This window comes from Carlito syrichta, unplaced genomic scaffold, assembly GCF_000164805.1.
Source record: "Carlito syrichta isolate Samal-C Ts95f unplaced genomic scaffold, Tarsius_syrichta-2.0.1 Scaffold314304, whole genome shotgun sequence".
Taxonomy (NCBI): Eukaryota; Metazoa; Chordata; class Mammalia; order Primates; family Tarsiidae; genus Carlito; species Carlito syrichta.
Genome location: NW_007258400.1, coordinates 304777 through 331833, shown reverse-complemented (window position 1 = coordinate 331833; position 27057 = coordinate 304777). Strand labels below are relative to the sequence as shown.

Sequence of the window (27057 nt, the reverse complement as noted above, 5' to 3'; positions counted from 1 at the left end):
TAGGAGATGAAGTTTCTGTCTGTTGCCCAGGCTGGAGTGCAGTGGTGCAATCATGGCTCACTGCAACCTCAAACTACTGGGCTCAAGCTGTCCTCCCACCTCACGCTTTCTAGTAGCTAAGACTACAGGTACATGGCAATACACTCAGCTAATTTTTCTATATTTTTGTAGAGACAGAGACTTGCTGTTGTCCAGGTTAGCCTCAGACTCCTGGGATCAAGCTGTCATCCAGCCTTGGTTTCTCAAAGTGCTGGAATTAAGATTTAAGCCACTACATGTGGCCATACCTACTTTTAAAAAATGTACTAAAAAAAAAAAAATCAGTATCACAAATTTATAAATTACCACTGTGTTAAATTTGATAAAGCAACTAGCCTTAAGCATTATAATTAAAAAAGAATTTCTAAGAAAGACATAGTATCTTCTTTAAATTTATCAATGAATCTGCTTCATAATACAATCCTTAATAGAATCTGCATACATTTATTTGATGGTAATATCAACTTTTGTTAGTTAAATGAGCTTGATCTTCGACACAATAAAAAAAGCCTCCATTGACCTAGTTAACTTTTTTCCTACAAAGTTCTATAATTAATAAATATATGTGATGTGAGAGAGGTTAGTTATACAATAAAATGATTTCTTTTTTTGTTATGTTTTTCAAGTGCATTTCTAATAAAAAATAAAAATAGAAACAGGACATTCAACATGAAAATAATAGAAAATATTCCCTTTATTTTTCTTGGTTTCTAGTTTAGGCATATCTAAATTCTTTTGAATTCACTCTACTTTGGAAATGGAATTCAAATGTCATGCATGCATGACTTTCTTTTTACTAATTTTTTTCTGGCAAAGAACTTAACCAATTTTTTTTTTTTTTTTTGAGTTGGAGTCTCACTCTGTCGCCCAGACTGGAGTGCAGTGGCCGCTCCCGGCCACCGCAGCCTCGACCTGCTGGGCTCCGGCGATCCTTCCGCCTCAGCCTTCCAAGTAGCCGGAACTACAGGCGCGCGCTGCCACGCCCGGCTCATTTTTTGATTTGTTGTAGAGACGAGGTCTCGCCAAGTTGCCCGGGCGGGTCTCGAGCCCACAGGCTGGCAATCCACTTGCCTCCGCCTCCCAAAATGTTGGGATTACAGGCTGAATCACCGAGCCCGGCCGATTTTCTTTCAAGTCAAGAAAATATATTAAATCAGAGAACCATATTGTTGCAGTTTACACTGATATTTAAATTCACCTGAACTCTGCTGTTATATGTAGTTTAGACTTTCATAGAAGTCCAATCTTTTTGCCATAGCATCATACTATCTTAGATAGACGGCACCTAAAATAGAAATGTCTGTAATTCTAAAAGCAATTGTCGTTGAAAGAGGAACTGTCACACAGCTGGGCAGTACAAATATGTTTTAGAAGGCTGATTTCGCAAATAATTATCTAAATAAAGTTGCCTACCCTAACTCTGCTTCAAGACACATCAAGTTTTTCCAGAATTGCTAATAATGTAAGCCTAAGAGCAAAAGTCTGCAAAATTAAGTAGAAGCATGCAGGCCATTTCACTCTGTAATGAGTAATCATACAAGCAGACTACATTTATTGGTAATGATTTGTTTAATTAGGAATTTCACAAGCAGTACTTTACATGAGGCTTTCTCCCCTCAAAGTCTAAATTCATTTTGTTGAAAGAATTTGAAACAAATGATCAAACAAGAAATAAAGAGTGCAATTATCTCATAATCATGTCCAAAATTGTACAATGTTAAAGGCAACTATTATGGCTACATATACAATTTTGAAAGAACAAAAAGTAAACTTAATCAACTTTACAAAATTTAGCTGGGCTCGGTGGCTCAGCCTGTAATCCCACGCTTTGGGAGGCTGAGGTGAGTGGATTGCCTGAGCCCGAGGGTTCGAGACCTGCTAGGGCAACTTGGCAAGACCTCGTCTCTACAATAAATGAAAAAAATTAGCCAGGTGTGGTAGCGCGCGCCTGTAGTTCCAGCTACTTGGAAGGCTGGGGCGGAAGGATCGCCGGAGCCCAACAGGTCGAGGCTGCGGTGGCCGGGAGCGACCACTGCACTCCAGCCTGGGCGACAGAGTGAGACTCCAACTCAAAAAAAAACCCAAAAACCAACCTTACAAAATTTCATAAAAACTTAAAAAAAAAAAAAACATACAAAACGCAATAAAAAGGGTGAGAATTTAAGGATGCTAAGTGTAGTGATTACTTTCTGAAAATCAGTGACATATATGAAGAAAGGAGGAATGTGACATAAATAAATGGTTGGAGACACCTCCCCCCAAAGGGGAGGGTAACAGGTTGTCACAGATAACATTCCTTTCCAAAAAGTATAATGGTTTTTCATGCATAGAATAAGGTGCTTCATATTTCAAGAATTTTGATTCTTATTTGGCATACATTTATAAAATCTTGGCCCTGAAATTCTGACATTTGTCTTCATTTTAGAGATGAAGAAAATATTCGTTAATGTCACATAAGATCATTTCCTAGAAATACTGTAAGGATTTTACAGTCAATGCAAAATGTTATCTGCTTGGTGGCCCGGAAGATAACAAACTTTAGGTCAATATTTTGTGCAAATGTTGAAAAGAATGCATAATCTGACATTGGTATATTTATCAATCAATAAAGTTTGGTAATTGTGATGTTTAATTTTCAGTATTCCTACTAAAATTTTATATGACTATTCTATCAGTTACTGAAAAAAGTGCTCAAAACTCCCAAATCAATCATAGATTATTATTTTTTGTATGTTCACCATTTTTTAAGTTTAGAATTAACGTTGTTAAATACATCAAAATGTAAAGTTGTTACTTCTATTTGGTATAAATATTTTTTTCATAATGAAATTTGCCTCTTTACATCTAGTGATTTTTCTTTTCACAAAGGTTATGTGTGCATGTATAATTGCATAGGGGTATAGATCTAGCTGCCATCAATAATTGCATATATACTTTTCTGTATTTTTTCTTTATTATAATACATATAAGCAACATGTAATTTACATCAAATCTATTTTCATAATAGGCATCCTTTGAGTATTTAGGTGGGTTTATGTTAACAGTGATAAAACTTTAAATTTACATGTTTTGTATTTGCTTTCTGTATTTTCCACCTGTTCCTTATTAACTTTGTTTACGTACATATTAAAATTTCATTATAGCATTTTTATCTTTATTTTGCCTATTTTTGTTAAGAGACAGAACTATATCTCAAACGCCAATACAAAAACTGTCATTCTAACTTTTTAAAAAATATTAAGTGACTTATTCTTTTTTATTTGGTTTGGTTTGTTTGTTTGTTTATTTTGAGGTTTTTTTGTTTTGTTTTGTTTTGTTTAAGTCTCACTCTGTCACCCAGGCTGCAGTGCAGGTGGCACTCTCACGACCACCCAAGCGTCGACCTGCTGGGCTCAGGCTATCCTTCCACTTAAACCTTCCAAGTAGCCGGAACTACAGGCATGAGCTACTACACCCAGCTAATTTTTTTGTTTTTTTTGTAAAGACGAGGTCTCCCCAAGTTGCCTGGGCTGGTCTCTAACCCATTGGCTCAGGCAATTCAGTTGCCTTTGCCTCTCAAAGTTCTGGAATGACAGGCTGAGCTAGTCATTCTAACTTTTGAGTTTGACAGACTTCACATGAATTTAGGATTATTTGGAATTACTACATTGGTATAAACTGCATATTTTGTAAGAATTACATTTTAGTTTTGAAATCTATCATTTTATCTTTATACTACAAAATATAGAAAATAACACACAACAGTTTTTAAGTACTTTAATTATTTTAAAGCTAATGAATATTTATAAACACGATTAACATCAGGAAATACAATTGTAAGCGTTATCTTCTTTGGGATTAAGTTTTTTTTTTAAACTCCAATTTTTTGTTTCTATTGTTATGTTAGTTATGTGATCTCTTACTATTTTTATTTGTTAACTGAGAGATAACAATATGTATTTTTGACTTAAAAGATCTACTACAAGTTAGCAGTTTATTAATTTCCTCAAAAGTACTTTAGATTATTTTAATGTCATTTACTTCCTTTCTTACTTGCAATTTCTTGGCCATGTATACTTTGTAAGTTTTAAACCCAGGAAGACATTTCTTTGACTCATTGTTCAGTCATTAATCATTCATTTTTATCAATTTATTTACTGATTGCTTTGTTCTTTGATGGTTCTTGCCAATAGATTTGTTTTCCTCTTTACTCAAAAAAAGCTTTAGTGATGTGTCTTCCGTATGCTAAAGAATTCTCACATTTTTGTTTGTCTAAATATGAGTTTTTCTTAACTTTAATTCTGAGGAATTTTTTTGGTAGAAAGGGAATTTATGGTTGTCAGTTTTTATCTTGTAGCTCTTGGGTGTTATATTTGTATTATTTTTTGGGTTCTATCTTTCCTGATGAAAAATCAGCTTATATTATTGTTGTCCTTTTGAAGGTTTTAGATATTTCTATTTTTAGGTGCTTGGAGATTTATAGGCAGGTATAAGAAATAATACAGAGAGATCTCATGTACCCTTTACCTAGTTTCCTCCACAAGTAACATCTTGCAAAACAATTTCACAACCAGGATATTGACATTAATAATTATAACACATATAACACTTTCATCACCATAAGGATATCTCATGCTGCTATTATATGGCCACATCCGTTTTTCTATTATCCTTACCCCTCTCACTCCTTTAACCTCTGACGACTGCTAACGTGTCCTCTATTTTTTTAATGTTGTCATGTTATTAATGCTACATCAATAGAATCATAACTAATGGAAACTTCAAGTATTGGGTCTTTTACCCTCTCAGCAACATTTTCTAGAGATTCATCTGGCTTGTTGCATGTATTAACTGTGTGTTCCTCTTAATTTGATGAACTGTATTCCAGGTTATGAATTTACTACAGTTTGCTTAACCATTCACCCACTGAAGAACTTTTGTGTTGGTTCCAGTCTGGGGATATTGTGAATAAAAGTGCTATAACTATTTGTGTACAGTTTGTCATGTGAACATAAGATTCATGTCTCTGAGGAAAATGCCCAAAGGTGAAGTTCTAGGTTATAATGTAGTTACATATTTTCCTGAAACTGCAAAAGTATATTCCAGAGTATCAATACCACTTTACACTCTTACCAGCAATGTAGAATTGATTATCTAATTTCTCCACATCTCACTAAGAAGTTTAGCTCTTATAATAAGCATGTAGTGATATCTCATGGTGGCTTTAGGTTCTACTTACCTAATCACTAATTGTGTTGAATAGTTTTTAATGTGCTTATATGCTATTTGCATATCTTCTTTAATAAAAATCTGCACATGTATTTTGCCCATTTTCAAATTGGATTCTTTTATTTGTATACTGTTGAGTTTTGCAAACTTTTTAATGTAGTCTAGACACTAATTCTTTGTCAAACACTGGTTCTCAAGTATTTTATTTTATTATGTAGGTTGTCTTTTTATTCTTTTATCAAACTATTTCATGAACAAAATTTCTTAATTTTTATTTTGCCTTTATCAATATTTTCTCATATGAATCATGCTTTTTGGTATCAAGTCAAAAGTGCTTTGCCTCACTGTAGGTCATAAGGGTCTCCTCCTCCTCCTCCTCCTCCTCCTCGTCCTCCTCCTCCTCCTCCTCCTCCTTCTTCTTTTTCTTCTTTTTTAACAGTATTTTGTCTCTTGCTTCTTTAAATTTTCTAAAATTTTACCTTGATATACTTAGGTAGTTTTACCTTTCCAGGCAGTTTGTTTAGTTTTTTCTTCTTCTTCTTCTTCTTCTTCTTCTTCTTCTTCTTCTTCTTCTTCTTCTTCTTCTTCATTTCAGTGCTTCTTGAGTGTTTGACTTGATGTTTTCATTAATTTGGAATAACTCTCAGCTATGATCACCTCAAATATTACTCTGTCCTACTCTCTCTCTCTCATATGCTCTGAGAATTAAATAAATTGTATGTTAAACATACATCTTCCATATATCTCTTATATTCTTATATATATTCTTTTTCTTTCCATACTATAACATAGATATTTTATTCTGATCTATTTTCCAATTCACTTATTTTCTCTTTAGCTATGTCTAAGTTGCTGCTATTACCAACAGTTGAGACATTGTGCTTTTAACATATAAATTGACTATTGTAATCTTTAATATTTTTCATCAATTGTACTTTTTAAAAACTTTATGGTAGGATGCATGTATTTATTTTTGATATAATTAAAATAGGATTTGTAAGTAAATAATAATAAATCTGTACAATAAAATTATTTGCTGTTTTTAAAATGGTGATATAGAAAAATATTTAAACATATAAAATAAGAATATTGATATATTTTAACTGAATGAAGCATATAAGGGACACAATATTGTCAAATATGATTGTCTCATTTTTCTCATTTATATTTATAATTTTCTTGTGGACAGTGTTAAATTTAATACATAGGGCATCATTAGCCTGAAGCTGTAACTGTATGTAGAGTTTCTACATAGCAAACCATCACCTAACATAGTATGTACACAAAAATAAACCTAACTTAGAAGTATAATTTTAGTAACAAGTTTGGTTAAATTTATTGTGTCTAAAGTACTGTCTTTAATAGAAGTGAACAAGACAAACCCTTTATGTCAAAAATGTCTACATATTATGTATATGTTGAAAATACATAAACATATATTCATATAAAATATAGTTTGTATGTGTTTATATAAATATATACATCATATATAAATATATAATATATAAATAAAATATCAATCAATCAATAAAAAATAGAATGTATACATGTAAATAAATAAAATACAGAATTATAAATATATGTAAATAAACATATGTTTCTATATAAATATGTTATATATTTTTTCTCTGACACTATTAAAGACACATAGGTAATAATTATTTTAAACAGCTACTATTGATTGTCCCTTGTACACTAATACACAAAGCAGTCTTTCTCAAGATTATAACTTCACCACAGAACTTAAAAATGATTTAAAGCGATTTTGGAAGATATATGCATTTTAGTTTACAAAAAACAGAAGCAGAGTCTTTTTGACTGAGCCAGACTTATACCCTTTCTACCTCTAGATTGATTCATGGCAGAAAGACTGTAAGGTTCTCCTCCTGAAATACATGGCTACTGTAATCTCTTCCCCATAATTATGGGTATGAATTGTATCTTGCTTCTCACCAAGGGAATGAAGCAAATGTGTTGCTACATCACTGTCCGGATTATATACCTGAGAGACTGTTTGATTAGCAGCCTCACAAGAAAAATTCCCCTAATTTGCTTGATGAGTTAAGTGGCCATATTGAAGAAGCTTTTATGGCAGTCAACTGTGGGTGCTATCTCAGAACAATGAGCAGCCTTAAGGAGCCTTTTCTGTCTTGACTTCCTCAGGTCAATGGGGGTGGGGAATTGAAAGCTACCAACAATTAAGTGAGCTTGGAAGAAATCCTCAAGCCCTGGGTGAGACGGCAGCTTTGATTGACAACTTGATTGTAGTGAGACCTCTGCAAAGACTCAGTTAAGTCATGCACAAATGTCTCACCTACAGAATCAGTGAAATAATAAACATATTTTGTTTTAAGATGTTTATTTTGTCTAATTTGGTATATAGCGGGAAAGACAAACGCACATTTTCTTTCTGTCTCCTACTTGGTCTATTTGTTACAGCCACTCCAGCCTTCTTTCCAAATTGCCATGCTTCTTTAACTGGACGCCATGCTACACACAGCCTCATAGACTGTGTTCAAACTGTTTTTCCTTCACTCTTATCACTCTATTAATACATACTAATTTTTTTATGTTTTTAAAACATAGCCGTCTTTTATCAGCAGCATCACTCAACCATCATTCATGTGTGCTCCCTCAGATCACCCAAAATTGACCACACTAATCTCTTCTCCCCAGTCAAGTCTGTAAGCTTCATTAGGACAGAAGTATTCTCTGTTTCCCCTTCACTTAATGCAAGGTTGGATATAAAGTTTTCAATATAATTTTACTCGTATGATGAATGCATCATTTATGAATGAGTTCATTTTTCTCAGTTACATTCAGGATGCAGAGAAAATTTATTTTCTATGATTCTCAAAAAAATTATTTGGTAGTTAAACCTTCATGAAATTATTTTACTGGGTACAAAAATTACACTGGGGATTTGAGGGATTATACCTAAGAATAATGGAAATAAACTTTGTAATTTTTTTTCCATTAAAATGATAGGAAGAAAACAATTAACTTACCTGGCCAGGCTTAGAATTTTCACAGACAACAATATCATATTCCCTGGCAAGCTCAGGTGGATTGTCATTGACATCCAGAACTCTAATGCCCACTGTGACATGGCTCAGCAAACCGGGATTATCTGTAAAATACACGGGGATGTATTAGTATTTCTGTGCACACTTTAGAGGCTTGGTTTAAAACAAATCTCCTTAATACTGTAGCCTGTCACTAGTTCCATATGCTGTAGCAGGACTTTTGACAAAAGACAACTTTATGAAGGCACTCTTTGCTAGCACTCATTAATTTACAGAAAAAATGAAAGATCAACACAAAGGCATGACATGAGTGACAAAATATCATATTTTGTCATATCAAGGAAACTACATGTATTCAGCAAATGGAGTGGGAAAAAGCTGTCAGAATTTATTGTATGTTGGCAAAGTCTAAGGGATGAACAATTTGTTTCATCATTAATCTCTGAAAATCACAGCAGTTGTTAATATATATACATATAATCTTTAACAAGTTCAAAGTTTCAAATCTAAATAAACTCAGAAAAAATAGAAAGTAAATTTATTTATGCAAAGTTTCATTATCTTCTTAAAGGAGATTCTTTGACATGTGATGTTTAGTCACATTTGAGGAACGATAAAAAATAAATTAGAACTGAGCACTAAATTTATGCATGGAATAACCATGGTACATATAAAAATGCATTCAGTACTATGTCTTACATTTAGTCTTCATGTTTCAGTAAGTTTATTAATTCTGAGATATAAGGAAAAGGCAAAGTTTGGTTTACCTTAAATGTCAAAACTACAGATTCAGTATGCATAATGGGAAAATTAAATCTCTCATCACGGTTCTGTCTGTCATCCTCTGAAAATTTTCAAAATTAAAATTATAACAACAGACTAACATGTAATAAAATAAGACTAGCCAAAACGACATAAAATTTAGAGAAATGTATCAAAGCACAACACAAGAAGCCAAAACTAATTATCCTAAGATAAAGCAGTTAAAAATACTCACACAGAAGTCGCTCACAATAATAAGAAAATGGGTAAATTTTAAAGTACCATAAGTGGCTCTAAAAATAGATAAATCTATGTAGTACTACACTACCATAACAAAAAGGAATAAATTGCTCAATTAAAAAAATGTCAAAGACAAAAATAATTGACTGAGATGATTTTAATTAAAAGTCACTTCAACTTTACACTCCCCTTTTAGAAAACAGAGAAGAGAAACAACTTGTTTTCTTTGGCTTGTAAATCTTTTAAGCTAATACTGGACATTACACAGGAAAGATATTAGGAGTCTATTGTATAAACAAAATAATAGTAGACCTACTCCACTAATGTGTTTAAAAAAAAAAACAAAGTATCTTAATCTATTGACTAACAGGAAAACCTGCTTAGTTTAGCAATAAAAGAAGGAAGGAAAGGAGGGAGGGAGGGAGGGAGGGAAGGAAGCAGAGGAGAGATAAAGAGAATTTTTAAAAGATGCAAATTATTTGTAAGGTAATGAAGTAAAATAGGGACAAAAAAAGCACATGCATAATCAATCAACAACATATTAAAAATTTCCCAGAAATAAAATGCGATATCCATATATTCTGAAAGCAAATCTGGAAAAGAGCAAAAACGCCAACTATAATTGCGACATGCATTACTTTTAATACTGAAAAACAAACAATAATCAGTTAACAGATGCTAAAAGAACCTAAAAATAATTTAAACAAAATATGTGAAAGACATACTCAGAACCTTTTATTGAATTCCATTAAAGAAAATTTTATAAAATTAAGAGCTATATTATATCTGTGGTGAAAGGGAAAAGATATAATACATCAGGGTGGTCTTTCCAGATTGCTGTGTAAGTTAATGTAATCTATTACAAATCTAATGAGAATTTTTCACAGAAATTGGAAACTGATTCTAAAATTCATAAACAATAAGATATTTCAGACTTGCAATGTCGTTAGAGTTTAATACTGTGACAATGTCACAGGGACAAACAAACAGTATCCATCCATTGATTCACAAAATATAAACATTTAATATGTCTTAATGATGGCACTGCAGATGAAGGGGAAAAGTTTGGGTAAGTCGAGAAATAGTTTTAATAATTTTTAATGATGAAAATAGAAGCAGTAATAAGAATAATAAAATTGACCTTATGTTTTACAATTTACAATGACATTTTAAATAATTAGCTTAAATGTATAGAGCAAAAATCTTACATATTCATGAAAAAATAATGACTTACATGTATAATCTTTAGTAAAATGAAAGAACTCTAAATTTTTAAACACAAAAATTCAGTTAATATGAATGTTGATAAATTTGATTGAACTAAAATGTGAACCTTTTTCCAGTTCCTTCAAATATATCATAAATGGGAAAGAAATTCACAGTGTGAGTGAAGTTGTTTGTGACACATAAAACTAACAAAGTGTTTGAATCCACAATATGCAATAAAATATATTGCAATACAAATTTAAATGCTAGCCGCAATACAAAATTTGGTCAAAAAATAATGACATAAATACCAGAAGAGATAAATGGGAAATAAACAAAAACATTTTCAATTGGATTAGTATAGCAAAATGTGGCTTAATAAAAAGTATTTACCATTTAACACAAACCAGACTGGTACAGTATTAAGTAGTTTTACAAGAGTTCTTCATGTGCTGGATTGAATAGAGATCAATGGGAATGCTTATAAATTAAAGGAATGCACAATAATAATTTGTATATTCTCATGTCTTAGATCCAGCAATATTCCTAGATTTCCCTGTATTATACATACAGAAAAACTCTTGAACATATACTTGTATTATGAGTACAATTAATGAAAACAAAAATGGAACAAAGGAAGATACAAGTATCCAACCACTGCTGAATGGATGCAATAACTGATACAATAGAGAAAATAAATGAACACTAATAGTCACTATATGGAGTAATCTTGGAAACAAATTATTGATTGAATCATTCTCAGAAATGTACCAATTGACTTCACTCAACTGCTGCAAAATTTGTAAAGATGAAAAACAACATTTCTTCATGTGTCTGTTGGCTGCTTGGATGTCTTCCTTTGTGAAGTGTCTGTTCATATCTTTTGCCCATTTTATAAAGGGATTGTTTGTTTTTTTCTTTTCAGCATGTTTGAGTTCCTTGTAGATCCAAGATGTTAAGCCTTTGTCAGACCTGGGGTTGGCAAATACTTTTACCCAGTCTGTAGGCTGTCTCCCTGCTCTCTTGATGGTTTCTTTGGCTTTGCAGAAGCTTGTCAGTTTAATAAGGTCCCACTTGTCTATCTTCTCTCTTATGACCTGTAGATTTCGGGTTTTGTTCAGGAATTGGATGCCAGTTCCGATTTCCATGAGGGTATGTCCTTCATTTTCTAAGGTTCTTATGGTTTGAGGTTTTACATTTAGGTCTCTGATTCGTTTTGAGTTAATTTTTGTGTATGGGGATAGATAGGGGTCCTGTTTCAATCTTCTGCATGTGGTCAGCCAGTTTTCCCAGCACCATTTACTGAATAGGTTCTCCTCTCCCCAGTGGTAGGTGGTGGCTTTGTTGAAGATGAGTTGGTTGAGAAATTGAGGCTTTGCTTCTGGAATCTCAATTCTATTCCATTGCTCTATATGCCTATTCCTATACCAATACCAAGCTGTTTTGATGATTGTAGCTTTATAGTAAAGTTTGAAGTCTGGTAATGTAATACCTCCTGCTTTGTTTTTTTTTTTTTTTTTTTTGCTGAGGATTGTTCTGGCTATTCTTGGTCGTTTGTGTTTCCATATGAATTCCTGTGTTGTTTTTTCTAGGTCTGAGAAGAATGTTGCTAGTAATTTGATGAGTATTGCATTGAATCTGTAGATTGCCTTAGGTAAGATGGACATCTTCACAATGTTGATTCTTCCAATCCATGCGCATGGGATATTTTTCCACTTGTTTGCGTCATCTTTGATTTCTTCTAGCAGTGTTTTGTAGATTTCATTGTAAAGGTCTTTCATGTCTCTGATTAGGAAGATGCCAAGGTATTTCATTTTTTTGTGGCTATTGTGAATGGAATTGTGTTTTTTATTTGGGTTTCTGTTTGTTTATTATTGGTGTAAAGAAATGCTATTGTCTTTTGCACATTTATTTTGTATCCTGAGATCTTGCCAAAGGCCTTTATCAGTGTAAGGTTTTTGACAGATTCTCTTGGGTTTTCAAGGTACACAATCATATCGTCTGCAAAGAGAGATAACTTGACTTCCTCTTTTCCTATTTGGATACCCCTGATTGCCTTAGTCATCAGGGAGATGCAAATCAAAACAACACTGAGATACCACCTAACTCCAGTCAGAATAGCAATTATCAACAACTCAAAAAATAACAGCTGCTGGAGAGTGTGTGGAGAAAAGGGAACACTTCTACACTGTTGGTGGGAGTGTAGACTAGTGCAACCTCTGTGGAAAGCAGTGTGGCGATTCTTAAAACTCTAAATATCAACATCCCATATGATCCCGCAATCCCCCTACTGGGAATATATCCTGAAGAACTCAAAGCACTCTATAAAAAAAGATACCTGCACATGTATGTTTATCGCAGCATTGTTCACAATAGCAAGAACCTGGAAGCAACCATGCTGCCCATCAAAAGAGGACTGGATTTTAAAAAAGTGGTACATATACATGATGGAATACTACGCAGCCATAAAAAACAACAAAATCATGAATTTCACAGCAACCTGGATGGAACTAGAGTCTATAATACTGAGTGATCTCTCACAGAAACAAAGATCCAGACATCACATGTTCTCACTCATATAGTGAACCTTGAACATCCAATGTAATACTACAAGAAAATGACTGACAGTAGTGGGAAACTATGAGGGGGGGAAGAGGGGATTAACAGTAGTAAAATCTGTCTGGGGACGGGGAAACACCTCTTATCAACAAGGGTGCCTGAACAAAATGTACTTGTATACCTAACCCTTAACTGTACCCCACAATATCATAATAAAAAATATTGATTATAGAAAAAAAAGAAAAACAACATGCAAAACCAAACAATATATTGTAAAACTAAATATGATAATGTGTAAGATAGCACTTTTAGGAACACTTCAATTCTTAAGTTCTTGGATGTCCTAAAATGTTCTTATTATTATATTTTGTATTATTCTCTTTGTAGATATTGAATATTACAATAAAAATAAAGAAAAGTTATAAAACATCTTGAAAGTAATGTACTCTCTAGTTTCATATATAATTTATAATATTGGCATTAATTAGTATATTATTATCTATATGCATTAAATATAATGTGATGGTTGCATATTATTTTGCTAAATAATTTGATATCATGCCGATAATACATTCATTAGGTTAAAATTACTCAATGTTGAAATATTTATCCATTTCTGTTGACTTATGAGAAGTAATGTCACCATAGTTCAAGAAAGTCATAGTGACTATTATTTGAACTTTTATTACATTATTTCAAAACTAAAGGTAATTTTTAGTCTGAATTTTTATTTTATAAATTATAAGAATTTAAACTGACATCGTTTAAACAGCTAGCCTTGGCAAAGTTAGTGTTATGATCTACTTATCTTCCCAACTATTTCCATTACATACAGATATATTTTCTACTATAAATATTGTATAGGGTTTTCTCATGTATTTCAATAGCTCATATCTTAAAAGAAGACAAAAGCAATTTGTTTTAAAATCTGTGATAAAATTGATTTCATTACTCATTATCATTGGTATTAGCAACCTTAATTGGTCATGAGTGAATGGTTCTCTCCTCTTTTTCAGAGCACTCAGGGTTTGAAGTAACTTCAGTGAAGTCAAAAAGCTTGTTTTGCATAAAAGAATTTTAAAAGAACTCTGCAGGAGTATCCTGATTAAAAGAACAATGAAGTAATCAACTGTCACTAACTGTCACCTCTCACAATCCCACCTCTGCCTTACCCAGGTTGTCCTATGGAACTGGAATGGTCTTGTACCCGTTTCACATTTAGGCACAGGAAACTAAATTCTAGTTGAGAACAGATTCTTTTTATTTTGGCCCAATATGATTTTAAATTCCCAATGTAAAATCAATATTCTAGCCGGGTTCGGTGGCTCAGCCTGTAATCCCGCGCCTTTGGGAGGCTGAGGTGAGTGGATTGTCTGAGCCCGCGGGTTCGAGACCCGCCTGGGCAGCGAGACCTCATCGCTACATTAAATAAAAAAATCAGCCGGGCGTGGTAGCGCATGCCTGTAATTTTGGCTACTCGGAAGGCTGAGGCGGAAGGATCACCGGAGCCCGGCAGGTCGAGGCTGCGGTGGCCGGGAGCGGCCACTGCCCTCCAGTCTGGGTGACAGAGTGAGACTCCAACTCAAAAAAAAAAAAAAAATCAGTATTCTATAGCCATGATTAAAAGCACATTATTAGAGATTAGACAAATACCAGTTATATCTGTGGACCTACTACCATTCTGTGTTCTGTGGAGAACCAAATTTAATCTAGACTTGTTGAGCACATGACTCATCATATGTACTGCATGTGCTGCCTGGGTAACCATAGAAGACATGGATAAAGAGTTTTGGAAAACAAAATGCTAGATCAAATTTAACGTTATTACTGGTACAAGTTGGATAATTGCTAGCTGTTCACTAAAAGTAGGATAATGTATAATAATATAGTTTTAATTCCAGATAACTAAAGCTGAAAACCCACTACACATTTCTAGTCACATGTTGCATGCCTGCAAGCATTCTGGTATTTAATGATATAAGTATGTCTGTATGTATGAACTGAAAAGTTCCAATGTGCTATTTCTCATGGTCCCTGGGTTAGCATTTGACCATTTGAATGTCAATCACTTTATTCACAAAATATTCATGTGAGTTACAAACATTTTGCTATGACAAATGTTTGATAATTCCTTAAGTACTTAATATGTGTGTTATTATTATTTCCATAGCTCATTTGTAGAAATCCATTTCATATTCTTTGGATAGCAGAGTAAATAAAATATACTGAAATCAGACAAACTTAAGTATGATGCTCATTCAGAGTACTCTTCAGGAGTAAAAACACTGGAAAATTATTTATTTCTATGCCTTAATTATTTCATTTGTTATCCTGGAATAAGAGTTATTTTACCTGTCAAGTTATGTTTTAGGAAAACAGTTAACTGTATGTATCTTTATAATACTGAGCCTGGGAAAGAGCAGAACGCACATTTTAATTCATTCCAAATATTAAAAATAAAAAACAAACCAATATATGTACATATAATTTTCATCACAATCTATGCTACATAGAAATCACCCACACATTCTGCAAAACCAGTGTAATAGGAGCTCACATCAGCAGAATGCCTCCTATAGCGATAGTGATACAGTGAAAGTTATTCCAGTGGAAGCACAAGCTTCATGTTACGTTTAGAAGATCTTTTACTTTATCCAGTGTATACTTTTGAAAAGACTCTGATGTGCATAACACTGTGATAGGCTCCAGAGAACATGGAAACGTTAAATATATAATTCTTCCAGATTCCCCACTATCGACATTAAATGGAAAAAAATAAGTACTAATATTTGATTTCAAAATTATGTTTCATTTGTTTTTACCCCAAAGACATTATTATTTAAATATGTGCTCCCCCAAAATATAAAGCATGTTGTTATATGTTTACAAGGGAATTTGGCAGATTTCTAATCTACTTATTCATACTCTAAACATAGTCTTAAATGTCTACCATGTACATAAATATATCACTGCAAACTTTCTTGCTTATAAAATGTAGGTGACAATGCAGATTATTTTCCTCTGAATGTGTTTTGATTCTTTTTTTATGAAAATACACTCAAAATTAAAAACCTCACCTACTATTATAACAGCAAATTACAGTGAATATAAATTTAAATAATCACATTTATAGTTATCTAAGTTTCATAAATGACAGAGTAGAAAGATGGATTTACAAATTGTTTTTTGTGAACTGTGTTTCTTTGGTTTCTATTAAATTTTTATTACAGCAAAATCTACAGCTAAAATTACCTTCACTCTTTTGAATAGTTACTGTGGGCTGATGCTAGAAAGCTTAACTTGTAAAACTAATGTTTTATTTACTAAGAAATATATTTCTAGTATTTTCTTAAATGAATATATAAAAATAACACTTGCAAACAAGTGCTCCAATAAAAGTTTAAATTGTTCACTCAAAATATTTGTTTCAATATGAGATAGTTTTATCATTTTCACTTGTATTTTTAAAATCTTGTATATGAAAGTCATATTTCATGTTTAGGCAGAAAAACTGAGATAAAATAATTAATGCACAATATAAACTCCTTACCAATATGAGGATTTAATCTAGTCAAGAATTACTTTATAGACAAAGTGATCACAATGCACAGTATATGGTGGTACCACAAATAGGTCTTTTTTCTCCTTCCTTTTCTTTTTCATATATTATTTAAATATTAATTGAGAAACCAAATATTGTATTTAAAATAATTCCTTATAATAGATAAATGTGGAATACCTCTGATATTTAATAGATTATTCCTCAAACTGCAGCCAAATAAAAAGACCTAAAGCATTCTTTGAATTTTATATAACAGAAAATTAAAATGACCCTACATATCTGAAAACACTCGTTTCATAAGTTATCGAAATACAACTCCTGCATAGAAAACATTTTTAAAAATTACAAAGCATCCAGAAACACATCACTCAAAATTCATTCCAAATATTTACTCAGTTTGTGTCAGTTTACATTATATAATCTTATTAATCGCTTAGACATCATTCAAATTCAAGATTTGAGTGAATGACTTAAAATGAACTTTGACACTCTTATGAATATTTTTTTTCTAGTTGTCCATAACTTTCCAACAATTTTCTTTGTTATTAATATTATAGTGTGATAGTAACATGAGTTGGAATTTTCAAAATTTAAGCTGTGTGTTTGATCTTAGGAATGAACAATGTCTTTGCTCTGTTAATCGGAAATGTAAAGTCAAAGTAATTCACCTCTTGTTGAAATCAATTACATTAGGATGATGTAAGGATTTGTTGTTGACTATAAAATAATTGAATAATAGGTCTTTTATCTCTGTTAAATGTCACAATCTGTCCATTTACTATGTGACAAAAATCTAACAAATAAAATATTTATTTTCTATTTATATAATGACTCACATTTTACTATTTAATTTCTATACTATAGAAAGTGTCCTAAAGTGGCCCAAACAATTCCAAAAAAGAGAAAAAATATTAAAGAACTCGCATTATCAAATTAAGTGTCATTATAAAGCCATAGTAATCATAACACAGTAGTAGTAGTATAAGTTCATATACATATAAACTGCTGTAACATATAGTGGTGCAGAAGAGTCCATAAATTGACCAATACATAAATGGCCAAGTGTGAATGGACAAGGCAACCATAAAAATTAAATGGGAAAATGATAGCATTTATAACATATGGTAGATCTACTGAAAATTCATATATAAAAAAAATAAATTTAACCCTTACCATTCATTATATATAAAATATAGCTCAAAGTAAACCAGATTGAAATACAAAACCTCAAACCTGAAATTTATAAGAACTTTCAACATGAGAAAGCTGATTTAAAAAAGGAAAAAAATATATATTCTCTATATAAGAACTAATATAGTACAGTTTTGTTACCTTGTGTTTAGCCAAGGCTTATTACATAAAACAAAAAAATAAGAACTATAGAAAGGAAATACAATTTTCTTCATATTTTTGAACATTTTATAAAGACATTTTCATTAAGAAAATGAAAAGATAAGACACAAAATATGTGAATATATTTGAAAAATGCACATTGGAGGTAGTGGAAAGGAAATCACTTCAGAGAGAATTATGCTATATCATGATTGCAGCAGTGTTTATTTAGGCAGATGCATCTGCAAAATTCATCACACTTTATACTTTAAAATGACAATTTAACTTTATAAATGGCTCCCCAAGAAATCTGACTTGTAAGCAAAAGAGAAATGGATTCTGAGACTTTAAATCTGGGCGCAGGAAATCGTGTTGATAATTAAAAATATTAATTTTAGTATAAGAAGTGTTATTAGACTTTCAAAAATTTTAACACTGTGAAAATAGAGCTTTGTTTAAAAAATATTTGTAAAAAATGAAAAAAACCTGTAGTGGGCAATGAATCCATCAAATATGTAAGAATAAATTTTACAAAGAGTATATAGCACTTTTACAAGAAAACTGCAATATGTTATTAAGAAAATTTAAGAAAAATGCAAGTAAATGGTAAGATATTCATATTCATATTCATGACCTTGAAGATTTGGTATTGTTAAGATGTTAATTCTCTCTGTAACAATCTATAGTTTTCAGTACAAATGCAATCCATATACCAGCAGGTTTTTTTCTTTTTTATTAGTTGGCAAAGTTTCCAAAATTCATGAGAAAATTCAAAAAATTCCAGAATTCTAAATTAATTATAAAGATAACTGTAGTTGGACAGCATTTGTCACTTGATTTCAAAATTCCCTATAAATTTACATTGCTCTTGATCATGACACTGGCATTAAGTATAACCAAATAGATTAATGGAACAGAAAAGAGGCTATAAATACCAGACATGTATGATCAATTGATTTTTGACAAAGTTGCCAACAAAATTCAATCGTGAAAGAGAAAGCTTTGAAATAAATGGACATCTGCAGGAGAAAATAATCCACTCAGATCCTTACCTCACTCATACACACAAAAATTTTGACATGTTACTTAATCCTAAACTTGAAAACCAAAAATATAAATCTATTAGAAAAGCTATTAGGAGAAACCATTAACAATCTTGTACTAACAAATATTTTGTAGACAAAATAACAAGGGATGATTCTTGATCAAAATAAAATGTAATCATTTTAAACATATAATAATTTTTTAAATGTTTGTTCTTTAAAAAATACAATTATGTAAACAAAACAGAAAGCCTCAGAATGAGAATATAAACATCACTAATGCTAAGTATATGTATATGCACTCTCTCTATAAAGACATATAGAGACTTTTGTTCAGGACATAAAAATAACTCAACGTTTAATTTTAAGAAATCAATGCAATACCAAGTTAGCATATTAAATCCCAAATGAAAAAATATGTATGGCCAATTAAGACATAAAAAATTATTGACTATATTTTGCCATTAGAGAAATATAAATTCAAATCACAATGGTATTCCACTATACTCCCAACTGAGTGAATAAAATCAAAGGGATTATAAATTCCAAATAGTAATGTACAGCAATCAGAAATTTATATTTTTGAAAATATTACAACTTCAGTAAACAAAGCTTGCTGCTCTTAAGATTAAACATGGATATATTTAGTGGTTGAAATATTCAGCCATAGATTTTTATCCAGAAAAATGAAAAAATATATATGTAAACATTGTTGTACAAAAATTTATAGCAACCTTACAAATAATGTACTAAAACAGAACAAAAATCAAATGCATAGCAACATAAAAATAGATAACTATTTATCTTTGTAGGACAGTGATGTATGATATTTAAGAGTACTGAATCTGGAGTCATACTGGCTCTACTTAAGTACTATTTCCTTTTATTTCAAGCAATTGGAACTTGAGCAAGTTATTTTTTAACAAAACACCACCATGGAGAAATGTATTTTTTAAGTTCTTACATGCTTATATATGAAAAAGCAATCTATTAACTGTAAAAATAAATCAAAATTGGACTTGTCAAAAAAAATAAAAACACCAGAATTTACTCATCTGTTAGAAAAGATGACAGTGATGATTAAATGAAGTAACTTTAGTAACTTAACAGTGCCTGAAACATAGTAATATAATAACTATATGCTCTTATTAGCATGGTTGAAATACATGCTAAATTACTACTAATCAATAATTAGCACTTCTTCAGAAGACTTGTAAAGAAAATTATATTTTGGATAATATTAGAGAGTATCATACAGAAGAAAACATTGGAAACACAATTTTATAAATTAATATATATATAAATAAAATATTCTACCTCCTATACAGACATCTAGAAAATAAGCGGAATTGGCAGTAGTGGGAGTCTGCCTGGGGAAGGGTGGGCACACCTCATTACCTCATCAACAATGGTAACTGCATAATACACATTTGTATACCTAACCTTAAATTGTGCTCCACATCTTTAAAATAAAAAATATTAAAAGTTAAAAAAAGTGTTCTGATTTATACACAAGAAATTAGAACATCTTTTCTGTAACTCTTAAATTCGTTCAAATTTAACTGACCACTTTAGGAACCTTTTCACATAATTTTGAAATTGAATACATATATTTTAGAGTTGAATGTTTCTGCATGAAATGGAATGTACTGGTTAAGAGAGTTTCAAATCGCATATTTAATACACACACTCATTTCTAGGTCAATCATTGATTATAGTTGTGTATTTATTAAAAACCAATTGTTGATGCGATCATCATTTATTATTTTCATAATTATAAGTTTTAGCTCACTAACCAGATTATCTTTTTCATAAGGACAGGTGCCAACTCTCACTTAAAATTTGTTCATGGTGCGAAATGCACACTCAGAATGAACTATAGTTGTCTGATCAATATAAAACACATTGAAAACGATATAAGCCAGTCTTCAGCTAAATCTAACAGCAGCAGTAGATACATAGAAAGTCACCAAAGAATTTCCATTTTACTGCTTTAAAAGACCTTGATGCCCTGAGTTTTAATATGGATTTATAGGACGAAGTTTATATAAATCATGATTTAATTCCTGAAACCAACTCAAATTGTTTATGACAAAGACAATCTGATGAAATGTGTTGTCTGGTCTTCACCTCTCCTGTTATAATGCTGATTGTCACTTCCATATCATTTGGGTGCTGTTCCCACTACCATCAGAGATATCCCCTAAATATTCATCACAAATTTTCTTTAGAAAATGCAAAGCATCTCCCCACTGGTGGTTACTTCGACTTCAAATTTCTTTTCTTTCTTTGCTTTTTCACATATCAATCCTGTTAATTAGAAAATGAATTGCTCAAAAACTAACATTTTAATAATAATTTACCTCTTTGGGGTTTGACTTTTCAGACACCTTCTTCCCCCACATATTCACAAGTGGTAAGTATTGGTTACCTACACTTTGCAGGAGCTGGCACCACATATCCTCCACCTCCTGCCCATCTGTAACTTAACAAGGGACAGATGAAGGGGAGGACGGGAGAAGCAACTATAAAACGTCATTAGAGATTATGTCTCAGTTACTACCCAGAGATTATGTCTAAATTTTTATTTTGGGAGAAATATTGTCTCAGCCTAAGATAGATATTTTTTAAGTATTAATTTCTCCCATATTTTGCTTCATATTTAAAATACATTTTAAACATTCTCTCTTTAAGAAAGCTTTCCAGAACACTTTCAAGAATATATTATATGCTCCAGGTATGTGCATCCAAGGTAGCACCTGGAAAAGTTTTTCACATTTGCACAGGAAACAAACACAAACATGTTGCATCAGCAATGCTCATAATATCTAAAGTCATAAAAAATAAAACAATTCAAAGCTGTTGAAAATTGAATGTATCAATTAAAGTAGATTGATCTTCTTATCATAATGAAAATGAATAAATTTCAGCTGTACTTTTCAACATGATTGAATTTCATAAAGTAGCACTGAGAAAAAAATATCAGAAAATGCATATAATATTAAACCTCTTATATATACAATGCTCATGGGTCAATACACACAAATATATTATATTACATATATTACATATAATATATATAATATAAATAGCTAAACATCATTTGCTGAAATTATAAAGAAAACAAAGGGGTCAATAATTAAAAAACCAAGCTATTGGTGAGTTCTGGGTGGAATGAAGAGGAGTATAACAGCAAGACACATGTAGAGCTTATTTCTTATGGTGAGAAGCGGTTAAATTGGTGTTCTTTCAATATTTAAAGTGACTATATATTTAAGACATAGTATCAGTATATTAGATATATACCAGAATAACAACTGAAAGATAATTGGTCCAAATACTGAGATTTACTCAAATATTAATAGAGATGTGTTTATATATATGTGTGTGTACACATATACACTACATAGGTATACACATATTCGTTCACTATTTCAAATTATGCCCTAATTACTTACTAAGAACTTTTCATAATTTTATGTATATATAGTTTTTCTTTCTGGGTTGCACAATTTCTATATTTTTAAAGATCTTCACATTCCCGAAGTCATATGGTTGTTAGTCTACATTTCTTTTGAAGCTTAATTTCTTTCTTCTACATATTGGAATTATTAATGGTTGCCAAGCTGATAAATAAGTTTACTTGAATTTGTACAACCAATTTTCACTACTCTGTTATGCACGGTTTGTTGAAGTGTCTATTCATTCTACCTCACTTACCTTCAAACAACTTCTACCTTGTACCAAGTTTATTGTGTGGTTCTCAGAGAATATACCCTGCATAAGGGCATTTTTTTTCAAAAATTTTATGTAGTTTAGTATGTTAACAAAATGAATATATTTATTTGTATGTTTGAAAATGATATATATTCTATAAAAATTTATTTCACTCTTTGTATAGTTAAATGTTAAATGTTTTTGTTATTTGAAACACCTCTTTGTTGCAGACTTTTTTTGTCTACTTACTGAAGTATTTCTGAGAGAGGTTTGTTAATAGTTTCTTTCATGATGGTGATTTTTTTTTATTTTGGACATATTTTATTGTTGTATAAAGGTGTTGATTGGGTCCATCACCCTGGAAAAATGCACTCCCTATCAATATAAGGTGAATTTCTTATTAATTGATCACAAATGATAACATAAATGAATAACATTGGAAAATCTAACAACAATCAACATCTTTGTTGCTGTTTTTTTAACCTGTCAAATTTGGCATTTTGTTATTTGTTGCAGAGTCGGTGTCTACATAAGTGTATGCTAATGTGCATCATTTTCTTTTCCTGTCATTTTCTGAATTTTAGACTTTCCTTTGAGAAAATATTTCTAATAAACTTTCTAACAAATTTATTTCTAATAAATTTTTAGTAGCATATAATTTTTCTCAATTTAGAGTTTATATGGAAACACAAAGTATTATAAACATTTGAAAATATTTCTGTTTCACACTTATCACAGGGTTGTTGACATCAAGTTGATCTGAATGATCTAAGTGCCTTATAAACAAGTTTTAATGAGAAACAATTAAACATTTTCATTTTCTTTACTCAGAACGAAGGTGAACACAGTAGATATTCCTTATCTTTGACTTTTGTTTGACAGAATCTCTCTCTCTCTCTCTCTCTCTCTCTCTCTCTCTCTCTCTCTCTCTCTCTGTGTGTGCGTGTGTGTGTTTATTTCTTGGTTCATCTTTTATGTGTGTTATGTGTTTGTTTATTTGGGACTATTTGATCTGACTTAGCAGTACATGATATTATGATTTGAAAGGAATATTATGGCAACTGCCAGAATAACAGCTTAAAGAAGGCTAGGGTTAGGAAATTTATACATACATATATATTTGGAAAGCTATTGAAATACCCTGGGTACCAGATGTGGTTGCTCACACAGTAACCCCAGCACTTTGGGAAGCCAGGATGGGAGGATCGCTTAATGCCAGCAGTTTGAGGCAGCAGTAAGTCATGAACATCCCACTGAACTCCAGCCTGAGTTTCAGAGAAAAATCCCATCTAAAACAAATTAATGGACAAATGAACAAACAAACAAACAAATTCCAGGTAAGGGGTGATGGTTGTTTCAACATAAGAGAAAGTGTTAGAAATGTTTGGAAGTGGTTGACATAAACAATATTTAAAGGTGTAGCTAACAGACATTTCTGATAGATTGGATGTGTGAAGTATGATAAGAGAGAGACTTGACTGTGTATAATTTACATAAGCAATCTGGAGAATATAGCCATCATTCCAAAGATAGATTCTAATTCTGGTGGAGAAGATTTAGAGAGAAAACACCTTTTGAGAGATGAGAGACTTGAAGCACATTGAGTTTGAGACCTCCAGTAGGAGATATTGAAGTCTCTAATCCAAAATTTAGGGGAAACCATGGCTACACTGCTACAGATTTACGTTTGAGAGTTATTCAATCCATGAGACTGAATAAAATCACCTAAACAATAACTCAAGATAGTTTTAAAGTCTAAAAATAGGGGTTCCCCACTACTCAATGAGTATAAAAATGAGAAATTAAGCAGCACACTGAGAAAGAATAACTAAGGATGAAGAAATTCAAGATGTCCTTAAGCCAAAGAAATAACCTGTATCTTAAAGAGTTGTCAATCCTGTCAAATGTTGCCACGTTGTAGAGTAAGTGGAGGAATAAGTATTAAGTTTTGGATTTTGCAATATATAGGGTAAAATCAATTGTAGTGAAGTAGTGAAGCCCATCGACTTATTAGAGTGAGCTTAAAGGAGCATAGGAGAAGAGAAAGTATGGAATATAATAGTAGTCAATTATTTTAAGGAATTTCTCAGTGAAAGATAGGTATAAGAGAATGGTACTTAGAGAGGCATATTAGATCAAGGGATGTTTTAAGTTTTTGTTTGCTTTGCTTGAATTAATTTTATTTTCTGATAGTAAATAAAGTAAGCCTTTGAGGGCAGGGGATTTGTGTATTAGACAGGAAGAAAAGGAGGATATATGAAAGAGGAGAAATAATTAACAGAGCAATGTTCCAAGAAAGGACAGTGTGTAGGGCCACATGGAGGGATGACCATAGAAGACGAAAGGAGATAGATTTATGCCCATTGTAAGAGCTAGGTTGGTGAATAAGATGTCAGAAGGTTATTGTAAAACTTTTCTGAATATTTCCATTTTATAAGTCATTAGAGAAGGAAGATATCCTTGTATAGTACATGTTAGGAAATGGAAAAATATTGGAAATTTAAGGGAGGAGAAAACCTATAAAATAAACATCTAGTAATACTCTGTGAAATTTCTTGAGTTATTTGAGTTTCTTTTTAATAAATAAACTTGTTCCAGTTTTTCTAAAATATGATACTGAGACCAGGATTTTGCAATTATTCGTCATTAAATGTATTGATGTATTATTAAACAAAAATTGAATATAGTTGATATTATAATTAACTCGCCAAATTGTTTCTCATTGTGTAGAACCTAAAAGGTACAAAGGAGTTAACTACAAGTGGTGAAAATATAGACCTTGATGAACCTGAACCAATGTGGATAAACCTATCAATTTTGCCATTATAATCTATCCAATTATGGACAAAAATAATGCATTAAGTACAATTTTTTAAGGTAGTGCAAAGAGTTTAGCTTAAAAGTGACGTTGCTGGGAACGGTGGCTCACACCTATAATCCCAGTACTTTAGGAGACGGAGACAAGAGCATTGTCTGAGCTCAGGGGTTGGAGACCAGCCTAAGCAACATGGTGAGATATCGTCTCTACAACAAATCAAAACAATTTGCCGTGCAAGGTGGCACGTGCCTGTGGTCCCAGCTACTTGAAAGGCAGAGGCAGAAAGATCACCTGAGTCCAGCAGGTTGAGGTTGAGGCTGTCTTGAGCGTGCCACTGCACTCCAGTCTGAGTGACAGAGTGAGACTCCGACTCAGTAAATAAATAAACAAATAAATAAAAAATTTAAAACCCTAAAGCAGCAACATTGTTAATGGCTATGCAGAATGCCAATCTATCTCCCAGCGATGTGAATAAGAATGAATACACCCCAATTTAGGTGTCACTCATTTTATTACTATTCTAAAAAAGAGCATAGTATTTGTTACTTGTTACTATAACATGATAACAAAAGCAAAATAAAGAGACATGCAGAAAAAGAAAAAAAATCACAGAGAAATGGGGACAGATGTCTAAATAAAGCAAACACAAAGTCAAATTTACCTGTAAACTGAAATGATTGCACCACAACCAAAATCTTGATGACACCTTCATGAATGCACTTTAACCTGAAACATCCACTCAAACTGTTCCCTTATGACTGACCCACCCAAAGTGTCATGCTATAGTTTATTAATGTTTTAAGTCACTACATTTTGAAATAATCTGTTACATGGTAATAGGTAACTAATGCATTGATGCATGTATATGTATGCATACACATAATTTTCAGAAAATAATTTTGTTTGGTTACTTTTGATTATTGGTTAAGGCAATACTTACATTTTTGTGTGCTGTTCTCCTTGTGCTAATAAAAAAGTACCAATGAGGATCTCTTTGTGTCCTAGGGGAAATTGCTACTACAAACACATTTGTGGAAGACAAATTGCATTTATCAAAATAAGCACATTGGCAATAACAAAATAATGTGCAGATGCTACAGGAACTAAAAAACATCCACACTGCTGTAATGAGTTTTTATATTGTTAGATGCAACTATCTAACAAAAAATAATCTCAAATTAGAGGGCAATAAAGAATGTATTCACAAAATCTAAATTTCATTTCTATCACAGAAAGTTAGCAGTTGCATTAAATTTGAAATCTGTGAATTCTAATCTTTGAATATGTTTGCATAAGTGTCAAGTAGAAAAATACTAAAAAGAATCAATGTATAAAGAAGATATGAATGTTGGTTTTTGGACTGAGTTAATTATATAATGTTACAAAGAAAAAGTAAAACAGAAATATGATGCAAATTTTCATATAAAGTGTTTTATTTATGACTTCTGGGTGACAGAAGAAAATTTCAGACACATTGGCTGTTTGAATAAAGTTGTATCACCTTGACTTTGGATCTCTTGGAAGTACATCTGTTATGCAAGTATG

At 31.7% G+C, this 27057-nt stretch overlaps 1 protein-coding gene across 2 annotated transcripts in view; it reads right to left on the bottom strand.

Moving 5' to 3' along the window:
- CDH18 (cadherin 18) overlaps window positions 1-27057 on the bottom strand; it is a 280274-nt gene that overhangs the window by 37217 nt on the left and 216000 nt on the right. For both annotated transcript variants that reach the window (XM_008071385.2, XM_021719205.1), the window contains one exon: window positions 8256-8377. In XM_008071385.2, the coding sequence (XP_008069576.2) occupies window positions 8256-8377 (122 nt within the window). The remainder of the gene's footprint in view (window positions 1-8255; window positions 8378-27057) is intronic.